General features: G+C 43.5%; 2 protein-coding genes across 2 annotated transcripts in view; one reads left to right on the forward strand and one right to left on the reverse strand.

Annotated features, from left to right (window-relative positions):
- rgs9b (regulator of G protein signaling 9b) overlaps nt 1-17,120 on the reverse strand; it is a gene marked incomplete at both ends in the record, with an annotated part of 70,834 nt that extends 53,714 nt beyond the window's left edge. The window contains one exon of the mRNA XM_084323429.1: nt 17,052-17,120. Coding sequence (XP_084179555.1) covers nt 17,052-17,120 — 69 coding nt within the window. The remainder of the gene's footprint in view (nt 1-17,051) is intronic.
- A 966-nt stretch (nt 17,121-18,086) lies between these two features.
- Nucleotides 18,087-23,749, forward strand: part of LOC311236013 (guanine nucleotide-binding protein subunit alpha-13-like) — a 45,758-nt gene continuing 40,095 nt past the window's right edge. Inside the window, exons 1-2 of the mRNA XM_084323590.1 lie at nt 18,087-18,422; nt 18,921-19,147. Coding sequence (XP_084179716.1) covers nt 18,140-18,422; nt 18,921-19,147 — 510 coding nt within the window. The 5' untranslated portion in view covers nt 18,087-18,139. The remainder of the gene's footprint in view (nt 18,423-18,920; nt 19,148-23,749) is intronic.

Consider the following 23,749-nt stretch of genomic DNA (forward strand, 5'->3'; position numbering starts at 1 on the left):
CAAAGTTAAAAAAAAAAAAAAAAAAAACCTGTGTTTAACCTAGCCATCTATAAAACATCAAAAACTCCCCTAAAGGAAGAAATACATACCACACATGACTCAGTTATGCAATAGTGCTGCTGCTTTTTATTTTGTTCAAATTATTTAGTTAATACGTTAATAAGACTACAGCGATTTCATGACGGCTTCCTGTCCTCACGTCTAAAACGTCTGTTTACCGGTACAATGCACGGAGAGTTTCCAATCATTGGTAAACAAACATAGTGCTGAAAATATACACTTTGACTGCTGTTTTGATAGGGTTAGGGTCTTTACTCTTGGCTACATTTGAAAAAGAAACACAACATTGTACCTATTTGAGATAGCCGTGTCAGAAATAATGACGGTTTGGCAACATGAAGTGAGGCTAAGCGTCGGAAACCTACATTTTCAACAACAGAAAGGGGCTGGTCGTCCAGCACAATAAATGTGGTTATTTTCTCGGTTTTCTTCAGCTTTGCTTTGTTACTGTCTGCAGAGAGTTTCTCTCGCTTCTGAATGGTTTCCAGCTATGTTAGCTGCTGCGACAAAACTTTTCCTCTTGGCATTCGTTGCACTGAACTCTGCATACTCCCTTTCCATGATTAATCTGCAAGTGTTGTGTGGTGTTGAAGTTTCCAGTGTTGCTGCCACCCCTAGAAATACTTGCGTCGCAGATATTACACTTGGCTGTGTCGTGTTATTCCACAAGTATACCCTCTGTATTTGTTTGTGCGTGTCTTCATTCTGTTAGCTCCACCATACAGGTCCGTTATTATCCGCTCTTAGTCTACTCTGCCCTGCGTACCTGTCTGTGACCCCAGTACGGTGGCCTGTACTCTGTGTCGTATTAATGCACACACATTAGCATAACACCACAGGCTGTTTTGCCTTTTTCTTCTTTGAGCTTAAAATAACTCCACACAGCTGACATGATCTCGGCACGCTGCTAACAAGTTGACTTACGTTTAGCTAATGCTAACGTTGTTGTCACCCTACTACTGTTTACGTGATGGCATGCTTTACGGCCTGTATCGGATCGGCCGATATCCAATCCTGTGAATTTGGCCAGTATCGGACCAATACCGAGACTGAGTATCAGATTGGTGCAATCCCTAGTTCCTTTTATATTATCTCATGGTAAACTGCAGGCATTTCAAATTGAGGTACATGTGCATGTTTTAACAAATCAGGCAACCTGAACACCTAGAATAAGAAGCACACCAAAAAACAAAACACTGATATTTTTTACATTTAGTTAAATTATTAACGTTCGGTTATGACATCATACGGTGACATCATGAATGTTCCAGAACGTTCGATCATGACATCATACTGTGACATCAGAAATGTTCTAGAACGTTCGGTCATGACATCATACTGTGACATCACAAATGTTCCAGAACGTTCGATCATGACATACTGTGACATCACAAATGTTCTAGAACGTTCGGTCATGACATCATACTGTGACATCACAAATGTTCTAGAATGTTCTATTATGACAAATAAGCCGGTTCATGACTTTATCTAAATCCAATCAATATTCCTAATGCCGTTTCAATGTAAGGTTATAAAAATAAACATATAAACATTCATACAATACAATATAGCTTTGGCTCCTACAGTCAACATTCCCCAAAGATATATCAAACACGAAACAAACTTTGATCAGATTATAATGGAGATGTTGCACAGTGCAATCCACTGAACATTTATTGTTGAAATATGTCACTGTTGATCATGAGCTGGATATATAACCTATGGTTTCAAGGGATGTTAAACCTACTGTAGAATCAAAGTAAATGTTAGTGATTCAAATCCTCATTTAGAGGTAGGGGATCCACCACAGCTTGCCCTGCTGCTCTTCTCTACTTCTACACCAGCCAGAACTGGTGGAGTGTTCTCCATGGATGGTGGTGTCAGGTCCAGCATCGCCTTTTCCATCTTTTTCCTTCTCCCTGTAACCTCTGGATGCAGCCTTCTCCCTCTCCGATAGCTCATCTGACTTCACATGGAATCTTGCCCTGTTGTTTTCTTCTCGCTGAAACAATAGTGTATAATGTGATACTAATTCTGGTGGGCTAAATTACATACAAACTTAAGTTCAAGATATTACAGAAAAGGTCATTCCTAATCCTACTAACATGACAGTTTGAAATACACCAGAGAAAGATATACTGCATGTTACCTATAGTTTTTTTTACCTCTCTCTTTTCCTGGCAAGATAGTCTACATTGACCCGCTGTCTGTAGTGAGTGTCTGTTTGCTTGTTTGTGCCATCTAGAAAATAGGTTAAACTAGTTAAACATGACTAATACATGTACAATTACCTAAATGGAATGTCATGCTATACCGTTTTAAAAATGTTCTCATAAGATGGTACAATACTCAAAAAGAAACGTTAATTCCTAAATAGGAATGAAAAATGACAGACATTTTGAAAAATATATGTTAAAGTATACAAAGAGTTATGCTAAAACAAAGAACTTTATGTATATAAAACATGAATAAAATATAAATATACAGAAACTACAAATACAGGACATATATCTATCATCTAAACACTCAGCAGTGGTCGCCCCACATGATACTCGGTCGCCCAGATGATGTTTTTAAGGTCAGTCAAATATTACAGGCTAACCATTAGCTACAGAAACCAAACTAGCTAGCTCTTACCACATGTCACTATCAAATTCATCATCAAAATATAGATTTTCAGATAAAACGTATTATTCACAGTTTTGGGGCAATTTTTGTCGTCCCACAAGACATCCAAAAGTGGCAATTACATTACAGCAGTTAAAAAAGAGATTTATTTGCCAATATGAAAGAGACTTACTAACCTGCTAGTTGTTTCTCTGGGTCCCTCACATGTGACTGGCTGATGCAACATCCTGTCCTTGAGGTGGTTTCAAAATAAAAGTCCCACAATTGTGTTTTCTTGATGGTCGCCCCAGATGATATTTCATAAAATTAACATATGCGGACAACATTTGTTTGTATATTATGATGGAAGTATATGTGCAAATGCTTCATAATTTTGTCAATGAATGCAAAACATGTTTGAAATTATGCCAAATAGGGCAAGGGGACAATTCAGTGGGACAGAAAAAATAGGCGTCGTCATTGACCCGCACTGCTGTGTTAACGCTGCTGTGTTGACGCTGCTGCTCTGTTTTCAAGAAAGTGAAACGCGGAGTGGGCGGATATCATATGACTCGCGGAGTTGCTAGAGGGTTTTTCAAAATAAGAGTATCATATGAACCTGACCGTTGCTAGCTGCCGGAGCCCAGATATTATGACTGGAGCTGCGCTTGGGGCGGCAATGAGACCCGCACAGGATTTTCAAAACAAGAGTATCGATATGAACTACACGCCAGCTGGCGGGCAGACTATTATTTTTAGCCGCCAGACGGTAAATCTACACGCATTTGGCGAATGGCGTCTAGTTATTTTGTTCCCTGCTAGGGCTGCAAAACGAGTTGTGGCGTTTACTACCCTCCTCGCTAGGAGACTTATTCTCTTTAAGTGGATACACCCTTCCCCACCTACTCACAACAGATGGATACATGAGATACTAGGGCTGGGCGATATGGAAAAAAATCATATCGCGATAACGATATGATAATGTTATCATATTTCTCGATATCGATAATTATCGAATTGTTATAAGTATTAAAAAAAAAAAATTAACAACAGATGTATGTTTATTTTGCAGCAATTCTTTGTCATTGCCGCCATCTTTAGTGTTACATCCCCTCACACCAGTTCTCAGGCTGCAGCTGGTTTAAAAGCGAAAGTAAACCGGCTTCTCTGCTGGCTGTGGCTCCAGGGGAGTTGAACAGTTCTGGCTCTGCTAGTTTATTTTCGATCTTTTGGCGCTTTTTTGGTGGACAAACCACCGCACATGTGCACCGTGACTCGTGACTGGAGTCTAGTTCTGCTAGCACACATAGCCTACTGTGTACAGACGGTTTCAAACTGTATTTTAAATTAGAAAGCAAACAAAATAAATGGACAAGAGAAAAATAAATCTCAATTTGGTCAGTATTGTCATTTGGACAAGCAAAGCCATTACTTTAAGTTGCAGGCAAGAAAGACAAGTCTGTCCACTGTCTCTGGTTTTAAAACTGCCCTGTTGCAGGTCACAAAAAAAAATATTTTTCGATTTTTATTTTTATTTCGATATTCGATATAGATTATTAAAACTTTGATCGCCGGGGGTTAAATTCATAATTTACCATCCCTCGCCAGCTCTATTTGTCTATGGAGAAGTTCCCCTTCTTTGCAGGGCTATAACTTTTTAAATTCTATTGCTAAATTGCCATTATTATGGCCCATTCAATGTCCTATATGTATTGTTCAGGGTGTAGCAACGTTAAACTTTTTCATTCACATATTCATACTAAAATATGGTCTAAAGTATAAGTATGTTTTTATCGTTTTCTGCAGCTTTCTCCAGAACTTGATTTATAGCTCCAAATGCATTATATTGATGATGAAATACAGTTTGATAGCAATCGGCGCGAGATAAAAAATTTCAACTGGACATACTTCTAGAATGATCTACGTATGATCTGATGATGACCGGATGGGCGGGGGATCGTTTATAATTCCGTGGGCAGCGTTAGATGATTCATCCAGAGTGGGTCATATGTTCATCAGATCAGTTAGTATAGAAGACGTTAGAATATAACGCTGAATCTTACCGTGGCTTCCTCGCGCCGCTGGCAGATGAGCGTGGAACAGAATTTTTTCTATTATGGGATGTAGAAATGCCCGATCCATTTCCAGGTTGTATAATAGTATATACGTCCAAATCATGTTGTTTTTTCGAGTTATTTGCACCGATCGATGTTCACTGAGTCAAGACGGAGTCTCTCTAACAATAGCGAGTGCCCGGACCACATATGGATGAGCACTTCCGGTTCAAAGGTTCATTTCCGGTTGGCGATCTGCCGATCGGCCACCAGATGGCGCTCTTGAACCGCTAGAGAGTTGAGTGGAGCTTTTCAGTGTGTCTCAGGGCTCCGGAGGGGAAATATGATTTCGATCACAGATTTTTGAAATATTGACATCAAAGACGAGTTACGGCGTCTTCGGCAGAATGAGCATGGCTAGGAATGACGTCTTAACTCGTCCCCGGCGATCATAGTGTTAAAATATATCGCGATATTTATCGTTATCGTTATATCGCCCAGCCCTATGAGATACTACATTGCGTTAAGCTTGAGCGAATCAGATTCTCCCTAAAGGGCTCCCTTGAAACATTCCAAGTGACCTGGCAACTATTTCTGCAACACATCGATACCCTGACTATCAACGAAGAGACTTAGAAAGGATAGAGCTTTACACCTCTAACTACACTTCCTTATTTTTTATCGTTATTTTATTCCTATTTTCTAATCCCCCCCCCTGTCCTGGTAGGTATGGGTGTGAATGAGACCCCCGGGGGCTGGGTGGGTAACCGGGGGAGGGAGAGGGGAACGGGAGACGCAGCTGCGGAAGGTCAGACTACTCAAGAATTACCACATAATATGGGCAGGGGTAGGGAAAGGAGTGAAATAACCTCATTGATGACGTTCTTCCACAGCCACAGCCGTGCTGGAGAGTTTTCTTTTTGTGTTTTTTAGTTCATTCTTTGCTTCTTTGTATCTAAATATTTGTGCATAATACAGATTAGGGATGCCCCGATCACGTTTTTTGCCACCGATACCGATCACCGATCGTCTTGAGCCATATCGGCCGATACCGATCCGATACCGATCGTTTTTGATTAATATAAAAAAAAAATATATATATTATATAATTTATTTATTTATTTTTTTATAAAATATATATTATATAATTAGACTTGTACTTGTAGTTGTATTATCTGCGAGACAACGCCACCACGCAACAAGTCAAAATGCTCGCTATCTCCACTGTCTGTGTGTATACTCTTGCTTTGATCAAATCACATTCGGCTCTGCAGATTTACCCTAGGCTCTGCAGATATACCCTACTCCCTCAGCTATCCCCGTTAGTGACTGCGACGCAAGCCGGGCTTCGAATATGCATCGAATGAGTGTTATAAGACATTGATATCAGGAGCTGTCTGTAGCTACTGCTAGCCGGAAATATAACGTTAAGACAACGCCTCAGTGAACTATTTAGTTGAATGGGACATTTCGTTTTGAACAGTGAGCTAAGCTAACGTGAGCTAACAGAGGTATCATACACTAGTACTAGATAACTAGACTATTGCTGGAGCATTTGTTGATATCAGGAGCTATCAGTAGCTAGCCGGCTAGATACGGTTCAGTTAGACAATGCCTCATCATGTATTAAACTAAAAGTGAATAGTTGACTGGGTCATTTTGTAACGGTAGCTAACGTTAGCTCATGGAGGTCCCGTCCCACTAGACTAGACTAGACCCGTGTTTACATGCGTGTGGGAGGAGCTGGAGGAGGAGCAGACGCGCAGCACTGTGTGCAGCTCCCGGTGTCTGAGACAGAACTCAGCGAGTGAGATCTGTTTTGACGATCGGCGAAAATAAAGCATTATCACCGATCACCGATCGCATATTTATACTGATTATCGGCCGATAACGATCGGTGGCCGATCGATCGGGGCATCCCTAATACAGATAGGTCTGATTGATACTATTACTGTGTTGTTTTTTTTTTTTTTTTTTTCAGTAGCATCTATGCTGTGTGTTTGGATGTTTTGCAGATGTGTCTTCAAAAACCTCGATGTGGTGGGGGGGCTGGGGTGGGTATGAAGGAGGGGAATGTACAGGGTACTACAGGGTATTACATGGCACTACAGGGTACTACATGGTACTACATGGCACTACAGGGTACTACATGTCTGCTCTTTTGCAGCACCACAAACATGGGAACTTTCTAACTCTTCCCCCCCCCCTTCCCCCCACCCTCCCTCCCCCCTTTCCCTCCCCCATCTCTCTGAGTGCCTGTCTCCTGGCGCTGACTAAGGTGATGGATGCCTCGGGGTCTTGGCCAAGATTGTAGTGACTGCTCTACATGCACCTCCGAGGCCTTGGATCAGTTATTTACCGTCGTCTGTCTGTGGTCCTGTCAACTGATTAACAGTATTAACAGACTGTTAACAGATTAACAGTCAATGCGGTTTCATTGCTGGGTTAAGTACTTCTATTCTATTCACATAATATGCTTACTTCATATATCTACTCCATTCACATATATGCTTACCACTTGTATCTATTGCTATGTCCGCCCACTACAATCACATGAGCTGTCTAACGCCTGTCCCGTCTCCCTGTCCCCCTATGACTTGCTGTCCTGGAGTGCTGACCGGAGTGTCGGACGTCCCGTGATGAAGGCCGGGAGGTTGCGACCCCCTCTGCGTGCCCCCCTGTCTCCGGAGGTCTCGTAGTGGTGACCGGAGTGCCGGACGTCCCGCGATGATGTCGGGGAGTTCGCGACCCTCTCTGCGCCGCCCCCTATCTCCCTGTCTCCGGCTGTCCCTGAGCAATGACTGGAGTGTTGAATGTCCCGTGACTAAGACGGGGAGGACGTGACCCTCTTTGCGCCGCCCCTGTGCCTCAAATAGATCCGCTATCAGCTCTATCTTTAATCTTTCAAAATGTTCAGTTGCTATCGCTATTAGCTCTATCTTTAATCTTTCAAAATGTTCAGTTGCTATTGCATGCACTCATCTGTGTTTCACTACACACATGAGTGCATGCTTACCAACTGTCCGTCTGCAACACTACTATCACCAACATCTAAGAAGGGAGATCCCCCCTTGAATGGCCCTTCTAAGGTTTCTCTCCTCCACACTGCCTGTGGAGCTTTTTTCCCCTATTGTTAGGTTTTAGTGAGTTTTTCCTTACCTTCGCGTGGGGTATGTCTGGGAGTGCTTGCATTCTTTCATTTATTTGCATTCATCTAAAAAATGTTGGACCTTATGGTGTAACAGATTAACAGTCAACGCGGTTTCATTGCTGGGTTAAGTACTTCTATTCTATTCACATAATATGCTTACTTCATATATCTACTCCATTCACATATATGCTTACCACTTGTATCTATTGCTATGTCCGCCCACTACAATCACATGAGCTGTCTAACGCCTGTCCCGTCTCCCTGTCCCCCTATGACTTGCTGTCCTGGAGTGCTGACCGGAGTGTCGGACGTCCCGTGATGAAGGCCGGGAGGTTGCGACCCCCTCTGCGTGCCCCCCTGTCTCCGGAGGTCTCGTAGTGGTGACCGGAGTGCCGGACGTCCCGCGATGATGTCGGGGAGTTCGCGACCCTCTCTGCGCCGCCCCCTATCTCCCTGTCTCCGGCTGTCCCTGAGCAATGACCGGAGTGTTGAATGTCCCGTGACTAAGACGGGGAGGACGTGACCCTCTTTGCGCCGCCCCTGTGCCTCAAATAGATCCGCTATCAGCTCTATCTTTAATCTTTCAAAATGTTCAGTTGCTATCGCTATTAGCTCTATCTTTAATCTTTCAAAATGTTCAGTTGCTATTGCATGCACTCATCTGTGTTTCACTACACACATGAGTGCATGCTTACCAACTGTCCGTCTGCAACACTACTATCACCAACATCTAAGAAGGGAGATCCCCCCTTGAATGGCCCTTCTAAGGTTTCTCTCCTCCACACTGCCTGTGGAGCTTTTTTCCCCTATTGTTAGGTTTTAGTGAGTTTGTCCTTACCTTCGCATGGGGTATGTCTGGGAGTGCTTGCATTCTTTCATTTATTTGCATTCATCTAAAAATGTTTGGACCTTATGGTGTTCTTGTTCTGTTCTTGACCTATTGTTATGTTTTCTTCTTGACTTGTTTAAAGAAGACCTGTACGGCCCATGGGGACATTAACGTGTGTTGTCGGGCCTTATAAATAAATTTGATTTGATTTGAATGGGAAATGAAAGGGGAAGAAAAGATGAAAAGATGGAGAATGTATAATACTGACGAATGTAAATGTACATACTACTTTTCCTGTAATAAAGAAATTAAACAAAAAAACTGTCCTCACAGCAGCAAAGGAAGAATATCATCCCAAAACCACATGTCCACCATTGGAGAAAGGTTGACAATCAAAATTAGAATAATGCCATTTTGGGAAGAAGAGTTGGATCTATGAGACACTCATCATGCAGCCTTTAGGCACAGCCAGCCTGGGCTCACATTTCTGCCCTGTTCTGTGACCATATTTGCCTCTAGAACTCACACACCTACTGCCAGTCAGACCTGAATGTCCAGAGTCCTGCTGACTCCTGCACCACGAGAGCACACATACCTGAAGCCAATGACACCTGATTACAAGGCTTAACCCCCAAGCATAGAATGCAAGTTATAGGAAGGCTCCCTGTGCATAATGCAGGCACACAACAAGTCCAGGACACTCTTCTCTATCTCTCCCTTTAATGACCTTCCCGCCATCTCTCAGCCATAAAGCTCTTCCTTCCCTCTTCTCTCCATCACCGCTCTGATCTGCACGCACGCACCCACCCGCCACCCCAACCTGCAGCCCATAGGGTCAGAATCTGGCCCGCTCTGGCTCGGCAGAGGGGATGGGCAGTCACCCTCGGTCCACAGCCAAATGGGCACAGTCAGAATATCCCTGCCAGCCCGGGCCATCGTCCATGGCAAGTGAGAGACACTTCCCATCTCCTCTGCTCCCAGCACCCTTGCCTACAGGTGTAGCCATTGTGCACCGTTTTCCAGGAGCAAACTCGATTGCCTTTTCAGGAAGAGGTTGAGGAAGAATTATTTCCCCCACAATCTCCTAAATTTGCCAGCAGGATTCTGGTTTTTCTGCTTCCCTTTAAAAATGGGTGCCTGGAAAAGTGCCTACTGAGACGACTGAAACCCTCTCATTTTTCCCTTCTAGATCAGGAATCCTAGCTCCACAGTTCCTTGGGGGGGACTTACACATTCCTGGCCCAACACTAGCAAAGGTCAACCCCTACAAGATGAGCGTTTGTCTTCTGGCTGTGGAGGAGGGTGCTCTCTCTCTCCCCCTAGAGGACTGAGAGAGCTCAACCTCTTGCGTGGTGAAGAGTGAGCTCTCTCCTGCAGCAGAGTTCTCAACCTGCATGTATCTACGCCAAACCACCAGTCTCCTGGCATTGTTTCCATGTCTCCTTTTCTCATTCCAAACCTCCCTCTCTCTCATTCTCATTGCAAATCTCCATCTCCCATTATCTGAAATAATGAAAAAAGAAAAAGAAAAGAAAATCTAACCCTAAGTTACTAACCTTACTGTCATGCACTAACCCTAACCCTAACCCTAATAAACTAACCTACACTGTAACATGCAACACTTTGATGAATATTGTTACTCAGCTGATAGAGTTGTACCCTTCCTGATGACCTGTCGTACAGAACTTGTAAGTCGCTTTGGATAAAAGCGTCAGCTAAATGACTAAATGTAAATGTAAATCTCTCTCATTCTCATTGCAAACCTCTATCTCTCTCATTCTCATTGCAAACCTCCATCTCTCTCATTCTCATTGCAAACCTCCATCTCTCTCATTCTCATTACAAACCTCCATATCTCTCATTCTCATTACAAACCTCCATCCACAACCTGTCTCACAAAAATCAATGGAGACATGTAAGTTCCAAGGACAATCCGGCAGACGACGCCTCACGTGGATTGCACATAGAATCATTTCTGAATTCTACCAGATGGTTGTATGGCCCCGACTTCCTGTCAAAGGAGAAAGCGGAATGGCCTGAATTTCCTGAGGATCTTGGCCACATCCCCCCAAGTGACCCAGAGGTAAAAAAGGACATCACTGTAAATTGCTTGAACATGGACAACAGCGCTACTAGCAAGCTAATTGAATACTACTCTTCATGGAAGAAACTTCAAAGAGCTGTGGGCTGGTGGCTGAAACTTAAAAAACTCTTACTGCTTCAAAGTCAGAAGGCCAAGGTTCGTGTGACCCGCTCCTTCAAACTTAAAGATGAGCAACAAGGCTTATCTGTGGAGGACTTGTATGAAGCAGAGAAGTCAATCATCCGCTATGAACAAGAGCGCTACTTTGATTCAGAACTCACTCTTCTGAAAAGGGACAAACTAGTCAAAGCGGACAGCTCCATACGCAAATTGGATCCGATCATGGATGAAGGCATCCTAAGGATTGGAGGGCGGCTAAGTAAAACGGCTATGCCAGTGAGTTTGAAAAACCCAATCATACTGCCCAGAGACTCTCATGTATCCAAATTGATCTTGCAGGATATCCACCAGCAGGTTGGGCACTCTGGACGAAACCACATGCTCTCCAGGCTCGGTCAGAAATTCTGGCTACCATCTGCAAACTCTTCAGCAAGAAAGATCATAAAATCATGTGTGTTTTGCAGACGCATACAAGCAAGAGTTGGAGAGCAAAAGATGGCTGACTTGCCAGAGGATCGTGTTGCTCCGGATCTCCCACCCTTCACTCACGTGGGCATCGATTATTTCGGACCCATAGAAGTTAAGAGAGGTCGAGCACATGTGAAACGATGGGGAGTAATATTTACTTGCCTCGTGAGTCAAGCAGTTCACCTGGAAGTGGCAAGCACTTTGGACACAGACTCCTGCATCAACGCCATACGGCGATTTTTATGTCGGAGAGGATCGGTACTGACCATTCGAACAGATCGTGGTACCAACTTTGTGAGTGCTCAGAAAGAACTGGAAGCTGCTTTGATTCAGCTAAATCACCAAATAATTCAGGATGCACTCCTGACCAATCAAGTCAGGTGGTTATTCAATCCGCCTTCCGGAGCCCACTTTGGAGGAGTGTGGGAAAGACTGATCAGGCTGGTGAAAAAGGTACTCTTCTCAGTCCTAAAGCAGCAAACGATGGATGACGATGTGCTACAGACGGCTCTATGTGAGGTCGAATCCATCCTCAACGATAGAACCATCACGACTGTATCAACGGATCCAAATGATCTAGAGCCCTTAACGCCAAACCACCTGCTACAGTTAAAAACCAAACCCCTCTTGCCACCTGGGCTCTTTCGTAAAGATGAACTCTATGCCAGAAGGAGATGGAAACAGGTGCAATACCTTGCAGACCTATTCTGGAGAAGGTGGACCAAAGAATATTTATCACTCATGCAACAAAGACAAAAGTGGTTCAAGACAAGAAAGAACTTCAATGTCAATGATGTAGTCGTCATAGTAGACGAAACTGCACCAAGGAATTCATGGCCCCTAGCCCGTGTGGTCAAGACCTTGCCGGACTCTAAAGGACATGTTCGGAGTGTGTTAGTTCGAACCAAGACAAACACACTCCAAAGGCCCATCGATAAGCTCTGCTTGCTGCTGGAAGCCGATGATTGAGCTGAACATTTTTAATTTCCCCTGCCCCCTGCCCACTTTGCCCATGCCACTGCACACACTACCCTCTCGCACTTCTTTACACAGATGAACTGTTCTATCTTACACCACATCTACTCCCATGGGACTTTGCCCTATCCAATGGCTGGCGTATCGTGGTTGTCATACCATCAAGAACACTTATGCCACTGGGACTTTGTGGGTGGTGGGTGGTGGTTAAGTTGGGGCATGATGAAGATGGACTGGTATGGATTTTGGGACTGGGGGGGATACATTTTGAACATTATGAAATTAGAAAAGATAATGACTGTATTGAACATTACTAATGTTATGAATTGCTTTCTGGTATTTCATGTTCATATTTTTACGTGTGCACTCTGGCTCCATTTAATGTTATTGATAACTATAATTGTTTTTGCTATAGCGTCTCCAATTAGGGGCCGGTATGTTGGAGCCATATTGACCCAATTTGAGTTTAATGGGAAACATGTAACATAATATATATTTTGATTTATGGATTATATTAATAATTGATATGAAATTGTATTTACCTGTATGATTTAAATTAATCTTGAAATAGATATTACCTGGACACTTATTTGTTGATGACTGTGGGGGCGTGGCATAGATTCACTCATAGATGCACCCCCCCCCTTTTGGAGTCTTCAAATCAGTGAATGAACTGTCTGACAGCTGGGTTAGACAGCGGCGTTTGGTGTGCAATCGTTTTTTGACCGCATCAAGCCAGACCAATTATATCATTTACTTTGTCAAGATCCTGTTCGATATTATTTTATTTAGTATAGCAAAGTCAACCGGAGTTTATGTTTAATAAATGTCAATCTACTTACATCCTCTCTGAGTGCTTTATGATGAATGCGCGTCGGCCAAATCTGCAACTAACTCCAGTGGCTAAATGGAAATTTATGAAGGATTAGCCACTTCACTCTCATTCTCATTACAAACTTCCATCTCTCTCGTTCTAGCGATGGTAGTGATGATGGTGATGATGGTGGTGGTGGTGGTGGTAGTGGTGGTGGTGGTAGTGGTGGTGGTGGTGGTAGTTGTGGTGATGGTGGTAGTGGTGGTGGTTGTAGTGATGATGGTGGTAGTAGTGTGGTGATGCTGGTGATGCTGGTAGTGGTGGTGGTGGTGGTGATGGTGGTGGTGATGGTGGTAGTGGTGGTGGTTGTAGTGATGATGGTGGTAGTAGTGTGGTGATGCTGGTGATGCTGGTAGTGGTGATGCTGGTGATGCTGGTAGTGGTGGTGGTGGTGGTGGTAGGGTGACCAGATCCCAATAAACCAAATGTGGGACAAAGGGTATGTTTGTGAGGGACATAGTGGGACCCCCCCCCCCCCCCCCCCCCAGTGCAGCCCCCTCCCCTTTTTTTGGTGGACTGTCCCTGTCGCGTCTATGCTTTTACCAACGCGTTCGTGTTTCCGGGTTCCCGTTTTGCGCTCTGATTGGCCACTGACCTACGCTAGTACGCCCCCCTCCTAGCTGCTAGGGTGAAGGGACTTGGCTTGGCTGGGAGGCTGGTGGTGGAGGGAGAGGGAGGAGGCGTGGGGTGGGCTGTCATCTTTCAAATATATTTCCGCCATGATAATAATAATAATAATGAGCGCAGAGCTCGGTCTGTGTCCTCAGCGCTTGAAGCCTTGAAGCGCTGAGGACACAGACCGAGCTCTGCGCTCATTGTTCTCTCCGCCATGATAATAATAATAATAATAATTTAATAATAATAATAATAATAATAATAATAATAATAATAATAATAATAATAATAATAATAATAATAATAATAATAATAATAATAATAATAATAATAATAATAATAATAATAATAATGAGCGCAGAGCTCGGTCTGTGTCCTCAGCGCTTGAAGCCTTGAAGCGCTGAGGACACAGACCGAGCTCTGCGCTCATTATTATTATTATCATGGCGGAGAGAACAAAACGAAGACAACGCACGTTGCCACAAGTGCAATAAAACATTTGCAAGTATGGGTGGCAATACAAGCAATTTGTCAAAACATCTGTTGTCAAAACATAACATTAGTCTCCAGAAATGCACCGTTGTGACTTGTTGTCATGTCGCCGACTCGCCTGGATGCCCAGGATGCGGTGTCACTCGCAGTCAGATACTATAGTAACGTTACGCGACCCATAGAGGTTCTTTCACTTTGGCTGGGGGGGGGGGGCGTTAGCGCGGATGACAACCAATCATGCGGGACATGGTCTCAATATGCGTGACACATGAAAGGAGACAGGAATGCTGTACAATCACGCGCAATGCGTGACGTCTGGTCACCCTAGGTGGTGGTGGTGGTGATGGTGATGGTGGTGGTAGTGATGATGGTGGTAGTGATGATGGTGGTGATGGTGATGGTGGTGGTGGTGGTGATGGTGGTGGTGATGGTGGTAGTAGTGATGATGGTGGTGGTGGTGGTGGTGGTGGTGGTGGTGATGGTGGTGGTGATGGTGGTGGTGGTAGTGATGGTGGTGGTGGTGGTGATGGTGGTGGTAGTGATGATGGTGGTAGTGATGATGGTGGTGGTGGTAGTGATGATGGTGGTAGTGATGATGGTGGTGGTGGTAGTGATGATGGTGGTAGTAGTGGTGGTGATGATGGTGGTAGTGATGATGGTGGTGGTAGTGATGATGGTGGTGGTGGTAGTGATGATGGTGGTGATGGTGATGGTGGTGGTAGTGATGATGGTGGTAGTGATGATGGTGGTGGTAGTGGTGGTGATGGTATATTTGAAAATCTTGTATGTCATAAATGTCTGGATGTAACAGTACTGTATCTGTATGTCGTGTATGTCATAAATGGCATGATGAATTGAAAATGGGGGACCCTGATGTAAACAAGACGAAAGTCTTTCTCTGGTCTGCATCCCCTTAACAATTGTGTGTATTGAGCCGTAATGTATTGTACCCATTCTGCAATCTGTTAATAAAATGTTCAATCAATCAATCAATGGTGGTAGTGGTAGTAGTGATGGTGGTAGTAGTGGTGGTGGTGGTAGAAGTGGTGGTGGTGGTGGTAGTAGTGATCATGGTGGTGGTGGTGATGATGATGATGATGATGATGATGATGATGATGATGATGATGATGATGATGATGATGATGATGATGATGATGATGATGATGATGGTGGTGGTGGTAGTGGTAGTGATGGTGGTAGTGGTGGTAGTAGTCAGTGATCATGGTGGTGGTGGTGTTGATGATGATGATGATGGTGGTGGTAACTAACATATTTTAAACAGTCTCAATTGGCTATCATAAAATGTCTTCTCAATATCACATAATAACAATATATGTACTAGAAGGCAGAAGCTGACAGTTTAGCTGGCTGCAGTGCTCATGGTCTATTCAATTAATTCTGCTAAACTTCTCTTCCTCTGTGGGTTTGTACGCATACACATCTGTGTGTGTGTGTGTGTGTGTGTGTGTGTGTGTGTGTGTGTGTGTGTGTGTGTGTGTGTGTGTGTGTGTGTGTGTGTGTGTGTGTGCTCTCTGCTGTGTGGTGGAGTATCTGGGCTGTATGAAGTGGCTTTGTGCCATCATGCGAGTGCCCACTGCTTTGAAGTCATGGTGAAGAGGCCCTCTGAGCCGGCAAGCTGAGCTGGACCAAAGCAGCCTTTCATGACCCGCCACGCCAATATACATACGCTGGCCCTGAAAATGTGGCCTCTGTGAGCATTCCCCCACACTTGTTGTTTGGCGCAAGCCATATTGAGTAATGATTCTGGCAGGAATCAATATATCTTCCTTTTATAGAACAACCTCAAATGTTTTTGTTTTTATTATAATTTTGAATTGATTCAATTTAAAGTGAATTCAAGACAACCATCGTTAGAAAACGAGGGGTGGTTGGCTTTTTCTATTAATATACCTTATCTGGATTAGCTTGTGGCCAGTGGCTGGGTGATGTTAATGGAGATACAGATCCAGGCTAATGCTTATTACACATAATGACCTTATCACTGAGGACCAGTACAGCAACGTACCCTAAGCTATTGTATTACAACTATACTAGACGGAAATCAGGTTTCACATATGATTATGAATTGAAAATGGGGGACCCTGATGTAAACAAAACGAAAGTATTTCTCTGGTCTGCACCCCCTTAACAATTGTGTGTATTGAGCTGTACTGTACTAGTCTGTACCCATTCTGCAATCTGTTAAAGTGTTCAATCAAACCTAAGTTTTAACTGAAAAACGAAATCACCCATTTTGACGCTATATATTTATGTTTAGTCATATTTCTTAACACTACTATTTGCTTTTTGTCTTAACTTAATAGTAAGTCCGGGTGTTACATTTTTATTTAAGTGCATGATAGAAAGAGGGGTAGTTTGTAGCCTAATCTGTTTGTTGTGTAACTTGTTTTCTAAATAGAAACCTCGGTAATAGCAGCACCTGTGAACCTCATAAAACCTCTGCTTTCCAAAAATTATCTTACAGCCTAATGGTCCAGACAGACTAGGTTTTAGACGTGAGACACCACGACCGGTAGGCTATGTGGCTATTTTCTAGAATTGTAAACAGTAAACAAAATTAATACAGTCCACCCATCAGGGTGTTGGGCATTTGAGAGACCAAAACATGCTTGAGCCTGTTTCCACAAAAATGAACAGGACCGTCTGCAGGTGTATCTATAAGCAATTGGCATCATCATTATTCATAGAAAAGGTTAACCAACCTTCTTGAGACATGCCATCCGTGGACGATACCTCTGTCCATAATCCCGTATGGCGCTTTTGATTGTCATAATGCCTTCCACTGTCACACACACACACAGCGATATAGGTGCCTGGCCGTACACTGTGTCGTGTGAGGACGTTGGAAATTAGATGTAAGCGAGCAGCTCTAGTCAATACAAATAACGCGCAGCTAGGGGGGGGGTGCTGGGGGGGGGGGTGCGAATATCCACCAATCAGCGCGTGGCTTTATTCTAAGATATGAAAGATATTAGGCAATTGCTAAATGTAGCCAACAGATGGCGACACTGCATCACCGGCGCTTTAATAATGACAATTCTGCATTATGTTTATTATATACTATAGTAGAGTGTGTGTTTGTGTGTGTGTGTGTGTGTGTGTGTGTGTGTGTGTGTGTGTGTGTGTGTGTGTGTGTGTGTGTGTGTGTGTGTGTGTGTGTGTAATGTATAGGCTATGGTGTACTGTATATATTTATAAATTGTTCAATTCATTTTTTTCTGTAGGCCATAAGATCCTCAATATTAATGCAGGATCTATGGGTAACAGTACTGTATATTTGCATATCATATATGTCACAAATGTAACAGTACTATATACCTATGTCATGTATGTCCCTATGCCATACATGTCATGATGTCATGTATGTTGTGTATGTCATAAATGTCACTATGAATTGAAAATGGGGGACCCTGATGTAAACAAGACAAACGTCTTTCTGGTCTGCCCCCACCCCCCATTGTGTGTATTGAGCCGTACTGTATTGTAATTTGTACCCATTCTGCAATCTGTTAAATAAAGTTTTTATTCATTCATGCTGATATAGTGTGGATATTTGCGAATGTTGTTTACGAATACTATGTGAATCTCAAGTGTAGCAGAATGATAAAACTACACAACAGATCAGATGAATCACATTCGACAGCATCACTACTTCCTGAGTTGAGAGTGGAGGGAGGGTGGAAGGGGCTTGGCTGCTGCTGCTCGCCTCTCTGTTCTGCTTGCGCTGCTGCTGCGTTTCCGCGCTCCACACGAACGCGCACCAATTTGTATCGATGAAGTTTGTGCGAACATGGCGGATTTCCTGCCGTCTAGATCCGTGTTAAAAGTGTGTTTGCCCGTCTGTCTCCTCAACAACACCGAAGGTGACCAGCTAAGGAAGTCTAAAGAGATCGACAAATGTCTTTCCCGGGAGAAAACGTATGTGAAACGGCTAGTGAAGATCTTGCTGCTGGGCGCTGGCGAGAGCGGCAAGTCTACTTTCCTCAAACAAATGCGGATCATCCACGGACAGGACTTCGACCAGCGAGACCGTGAGGGTTTCCGAGCAACTATTTACAGCAATGTTATCAAAGGTAAATCTGATGGGATGATACACATGGGCCACGGCAACTTATGAACGCCATTTAAACATCCCTAACTTTGTGCCGACAAGGCCCTAGATACCTACTGAGAAGGGATGGGAAAGTTTCCACATCTGTTAATGCGCGACGTGCTGTGAAGCACTGCAGAGCAGCAGCCACTTGTGTGTGTGTGTGTGTGTGTGTGTGTGTGTGTGTGTGTGTGTGTGTGTAAAATTGGACAAACAATCTCCAGCTGCTGTAGGCACTCCCTTGTGCACCGCTGGTGCAATTTCGTACCAAAAAAAGCATAGACATACTAACATAGGTTTCATGATCAAAAGTAGGTTACACAGCCCTAACGTTATGAGTTTTGGCCTAGAATCCTCCTTAATAGTAGGACCCATCATGACCTTTGATCTGTCACCAGGCTACATTTCCCAGATGGGCGGTCTGATCTGGAGAGGTTTGTTGTGTGTCTCTGTATCTCAGTCCCTTCCTCTTCCGCTCCAGGTATACGTGTATTGGTGGATGCACGGAACAAGCTGCACATCCCTTGGGGTAACCAAGCCAACCAGCAGCACGGGGACAGTCTAATGGCGTTTGACACACGGTCGGCCATGATGGCCTACGGCCAGGTGGAGACCAGTGTCTTTCTGCAGTACCTGCCCTCCATCACGGCCCTGTGGGCAGACTCGGGGATACAGAACGCCTACGACCGCCGCAGGGAGTTCCAGCTGGTTAGTGGTCATATCAAACACATGTTTCTCTTTCCAGCGCCTAGTGTTTATCGTTTGGATGTGTGTGGTTTTGTCAACTTTTTGCATAGCAAACACACACACACACACACACACACACACACCCATTATGCTGTGTTAGATGTACACATCATGCTCCGGGTGGAATTAAGGGAGTCAGTGATGCACATGCCTATAAAACACACACTCTATGCATACCAGCATGTAATTGACCAAAGAGGTCCAACTGGTAGTACGTGTCCAAGGTGCTTTACACATCACTACTTATAATATGGTGCTTTTCCGCTACCGTGCCGGAATCCATGCTCCCTCATTGTTTAGCTTTCTCCGCTGCCAACTGATCCATGCCGGGCCACCTTTACCCGTGCCGATTTCAGCTACCGCTCCGGGGGAGGTACCAGAGGTGTATCCGTGCTGCCATGCAATACTGCCGTTTGGTCGATGGAAATCACGTCACAAAAACATCATCCCGTGTTCACCGGCACCAACTGCTATTTTTATGTACCACAACACTAGTAAACGTTCTCTCTTTCCACCTTTATGGTTAATTAAAATGTGTTTCTGACAACATTTTAGGTGAGAAATAGGATATGAAATAGCTGGATCTTAATTCATATTTGATTTGCAATGCTTAGGTTGATGGTTTGATCTGAATTACGTGAGCCAGGCGCACAAGAGCACCTGTACGTTCAAATATGATGCACAACTACATTGAGAGGCGGCACACATGCATACAAAGTAAATTGAAAGACTTGTACGGAGCCGAACATTCAAAATATTTCAACTTGAGCATGAAATTCGGCAGGTTAGATGGAGCATTATCTTAACACTTTCAGCGCCAGTCGTTTTATCCATCCTTGTAGTCAATGGGCCACACTTTAAAAGATAGGGATTTTCACTGTGCGTCACGATGTTTGCAGGGCTATATCTATATTCTATATTATAGCTATGGAGACAATACTATGGCTCATTTGACAGTCACCATCTTGTCCAACATGTAAAAAATAGTTCATTTATATGTTTGCGTGTTATCCCGTGGTGAATAATAATAATAATAATAATAATAATAATAGATCAAATTTATATAGCGCCTTTCATAGAACCCAAGGTCGCTTCACAATCAGGACAAAAAATAGGGCAAGGAAAATAGGGGGGGGGGGGGAAGGGGGGATGAGGGAAGGTATAGTTTCAGAGTGATCCTGGCTAATTCCTGGAAGCTGCGATATGTAGATTTTGCTAAAGGCATTCGCGTTGCTCGCCTGGACACGTTACTATTTCCAAATCGGGTATATAATAGGTATTATGTTTGATCATGAATGCATCAAAGGGGGGAGGGGGGTCGTTTTTTGATGCTCTGATCGTCAGCAACGGCATACGTTTTGGAGTACGTTACATATGATCGATGTGAAATCATTGTTGGATCAAAGTAGGATTGATGTCATATAGTCCTTACCTTTACTAGGAGGTATCCCATGAAGTGGCACAAGATATGCCTCAAGTGTGCTGAACGCGTTGCAAAGTGCTCGGATGAAGCGATTCACTTGGCTTGGTCTAAATTCTCCACCCGGACCATATACAATGTAACACACAGTGTGAAATAAGTTTTCAAAGGGTAGGCGATACTGCCACCTAGCGGGATTCGGCTGGTATTGCACTCGGGGTCTCGGAATGAGTTCCAATGGTAACACTGAGGTCCGTGAGACTGTATAGAATAAAAAAAATCAAATAAAAGAAAACTATAAACGATCGAAAACCCAACTATATACTCTGGTTTTGGTGCTCAACGGTTGGCGAGATAACCCCTGACTATAGTCGTGGTTGGCCGTGAATGAGTTAATGAATATTGAATAGATTGCTATGAATGGTCTGTAGCCTATAGCATAGGGTACATTTAGAAATAGTCTAGTTTTTGTAAATGTCAACAACACTGTTGAGACGAAACCGTTAACAGTTTAAAGCCGTTAACCAATGGGACGTCTTCGTTTATAAACCATTACAGCACCTAATAATTCACCACATCCAGTTCTACTTCTACAGTATTTGTATGTCATTTAAAAGTGTTAAATGAAAAGAAATCTCCTGGTTAGGATTATCTCCTTCCTCGGAGGCTCCCCTCCAGTGGGCTTGTAGAATACTGTAGTGAGACTTTCTGGCCATACTAGCCAAATAGCAAACATTGTAATTTAATACTTCACCTATAAACACAACACTTCTTAGCTTGCACAATGTTGTTATAACTAAGAGATTCACTGTGCATAGATAACTAGATAGACAACTTATATACAAGTTTCACATAAGCATTTCCTGGATGACAGGCTGGCCAGCAGTGCACATTAAATACTTAACCTACAAACATAAGTGTAACTGAGGGGTACAATTCCCTGACTGTATTGATAAGTATGGTATCATTAAACCACTACTGAGTTATGTACATTACTACTGGCCATACAGTACACATGTATATGAGATGAACACCCACACAATAACACGGCTTAACAAGAAAGTACTGTTTATAATATTTATTAGAAGAGCACCAAGATTATCTTAAATTTATTAAGAATGAGAGTTGCGCTTGTAAGGCGAAGAATGTGCATAAGTCCATGAGCATATTACGAAGGGGATAATTAATACCACCTGTAGCATAAGAATTATATAAGGTACACTCGTAGGTCAGCTGGAGATACTAGGGGGGTTCCCTCCGGTTGTAAGCCAGCAGGGGAGAGGATTTGTCGGTAGCAAAAGTCTGGATCAACGAGGAATCAATGAGCTCCAGCAACGGGAGTCGGTACAATAATCCCTTGATCCGTAGACAAAGCAACAGCTATTCTCCGGTATGCACTGCCGCATGGATGAAAGCTAGCCAGCCTCAGAGTCCTAGAGGCGGGCTCGACGGTGCTCCTCACAGGGTAAATCCCACACGGTAGTGGGGGTAGACGATTCTCTGCTCCAGCAGCCACAGGACCAAAGCAATATAATCCAGCCGAAAAGGGCTCTGTAGTCGTCGGTGTAGGTTATCCAGTGTACATATCCACACGGTTCTCGTCTAGGGCTCCTCGGATGACTGCACAAGGTTAGGCCGCCCAGCCTGGATAAGCACACTAGCTCGGTACGATGAAACGTTGGTAATGCTGGTCACTGTAGAACGGTAGCCGCACGATACACTATACATAATAGACTATTACTTAATAATAGAATAGGTCGAACTCGACGATACAGCGTTAAACTCTGACACTTTAGCTATCAATTCGCACGCGGTCTCAAGGCTCTATTTCGGGGCAAAAACGGGCCCACTTCACAGCACGTTGTATCGTGGTGAAGGCTTCAACTTGTTGGGGTAACTAACTGCTGTATCCACCTGCAACGTATTTATACGTAAGCGTCGTAAGGTGAATAATCTAGTACCAGCCTTATTTCTGTCTCGTATTACTGCGCAAATCTGGGCATGTTGAGACATGTCTTAGCGGTGACTTTGAACTAGACATTGGGGGTATGGCCGTGGCGCCTAGGGGTTCGCTGTCCAATAGGAGAACAAATATTATGGTCTGGCCTGTACTAGGTAAAGGGATATTCCGTGTATATGTACAAAGAATATACAAGGGATATCAGACGATATACAAATATTATACAATATATCTCAAGTAATAAATATATATATTCGGTTTAATCTGACCCTTTGTAACAATAAGACTGTTCTGACGGCACAATATTGATGTAACTAAGAGATTCAACTGCAATATGAGGTTCACTCTGGCATTTCCATGTAAACTGGTGCCAGAGAGCTGAATGTCAGAGCAACGCACGTCCACTTTAATCCTCCCACCTACCCGACTTGATTCACAGTTCTGTTGTGTTACGGAGAAGCGTGGCACAGGTAGGATACAAATGCAGGATAAGTGCCAAATGTAACCCCACGTGCCAAGAGACCTTTCCTCCAGTAGTAGTTAGTCTTAATTGCCCGTTCTATAACTGCGAGTCCAATGGTCACTGGGGGCATTACAATAGTCTTATTTTTCTGTAATAGCATTACAAGAGCTGCTTAGTTTTTACACCACAACTGGACTATAAACTAATTTGTTTTCAAAGCTTGTCAAGCTGAGATATCCAGCTTCAAGAACATCACTTAAACTTCACATAAACAAATTAGAAACATAAACCAAGCTAGTATTAATCATTTTGAAAATTACAATATAGATTAGACAATTTGGGAGTGAGGAGTACATTTTGTGATGTGAATAGCGAGTGTGGCCATATGCCGCCCTCTTGGCTGAGCCTCACCCACCAGCGTGCCTCTCATTTCCAGTAATCAGCTAGTGTTACTGTTACTCAGTTGCGTTTTGAGAAATCTTAACATGATTTGCAGACTTCTGGTTTGGCAGTCTGTTTCGAATTGTGGACTACCTAACGTGAACGCTGTCGTCTCTTTTATTGGAAACAACTTGTGTATGCTAAAGGCACATTCATCTCAATGAAAACCACAAACTGCATGAAAGCACTTGTGACTCAAACACATACTGAAAAGGCCACAAGAGACTACCTAAAACGTATGTGTACATGATACCATACGTCATTCATACATGGGGGACA

The sequence above is a fragment of the Notolepis coatsorum genome (assembly GCF_963971535.1).
Source record: "Notolepis coatsorum genome assembly, chromosome: 10".
In the NCBI taxonomy this organism is placed as follows: Eukaryota; Metazoa; Chordata; class Actinopteri; order Aulopiformes; family Paralepididae; genus Notolepis; species Notolepis coatsorum.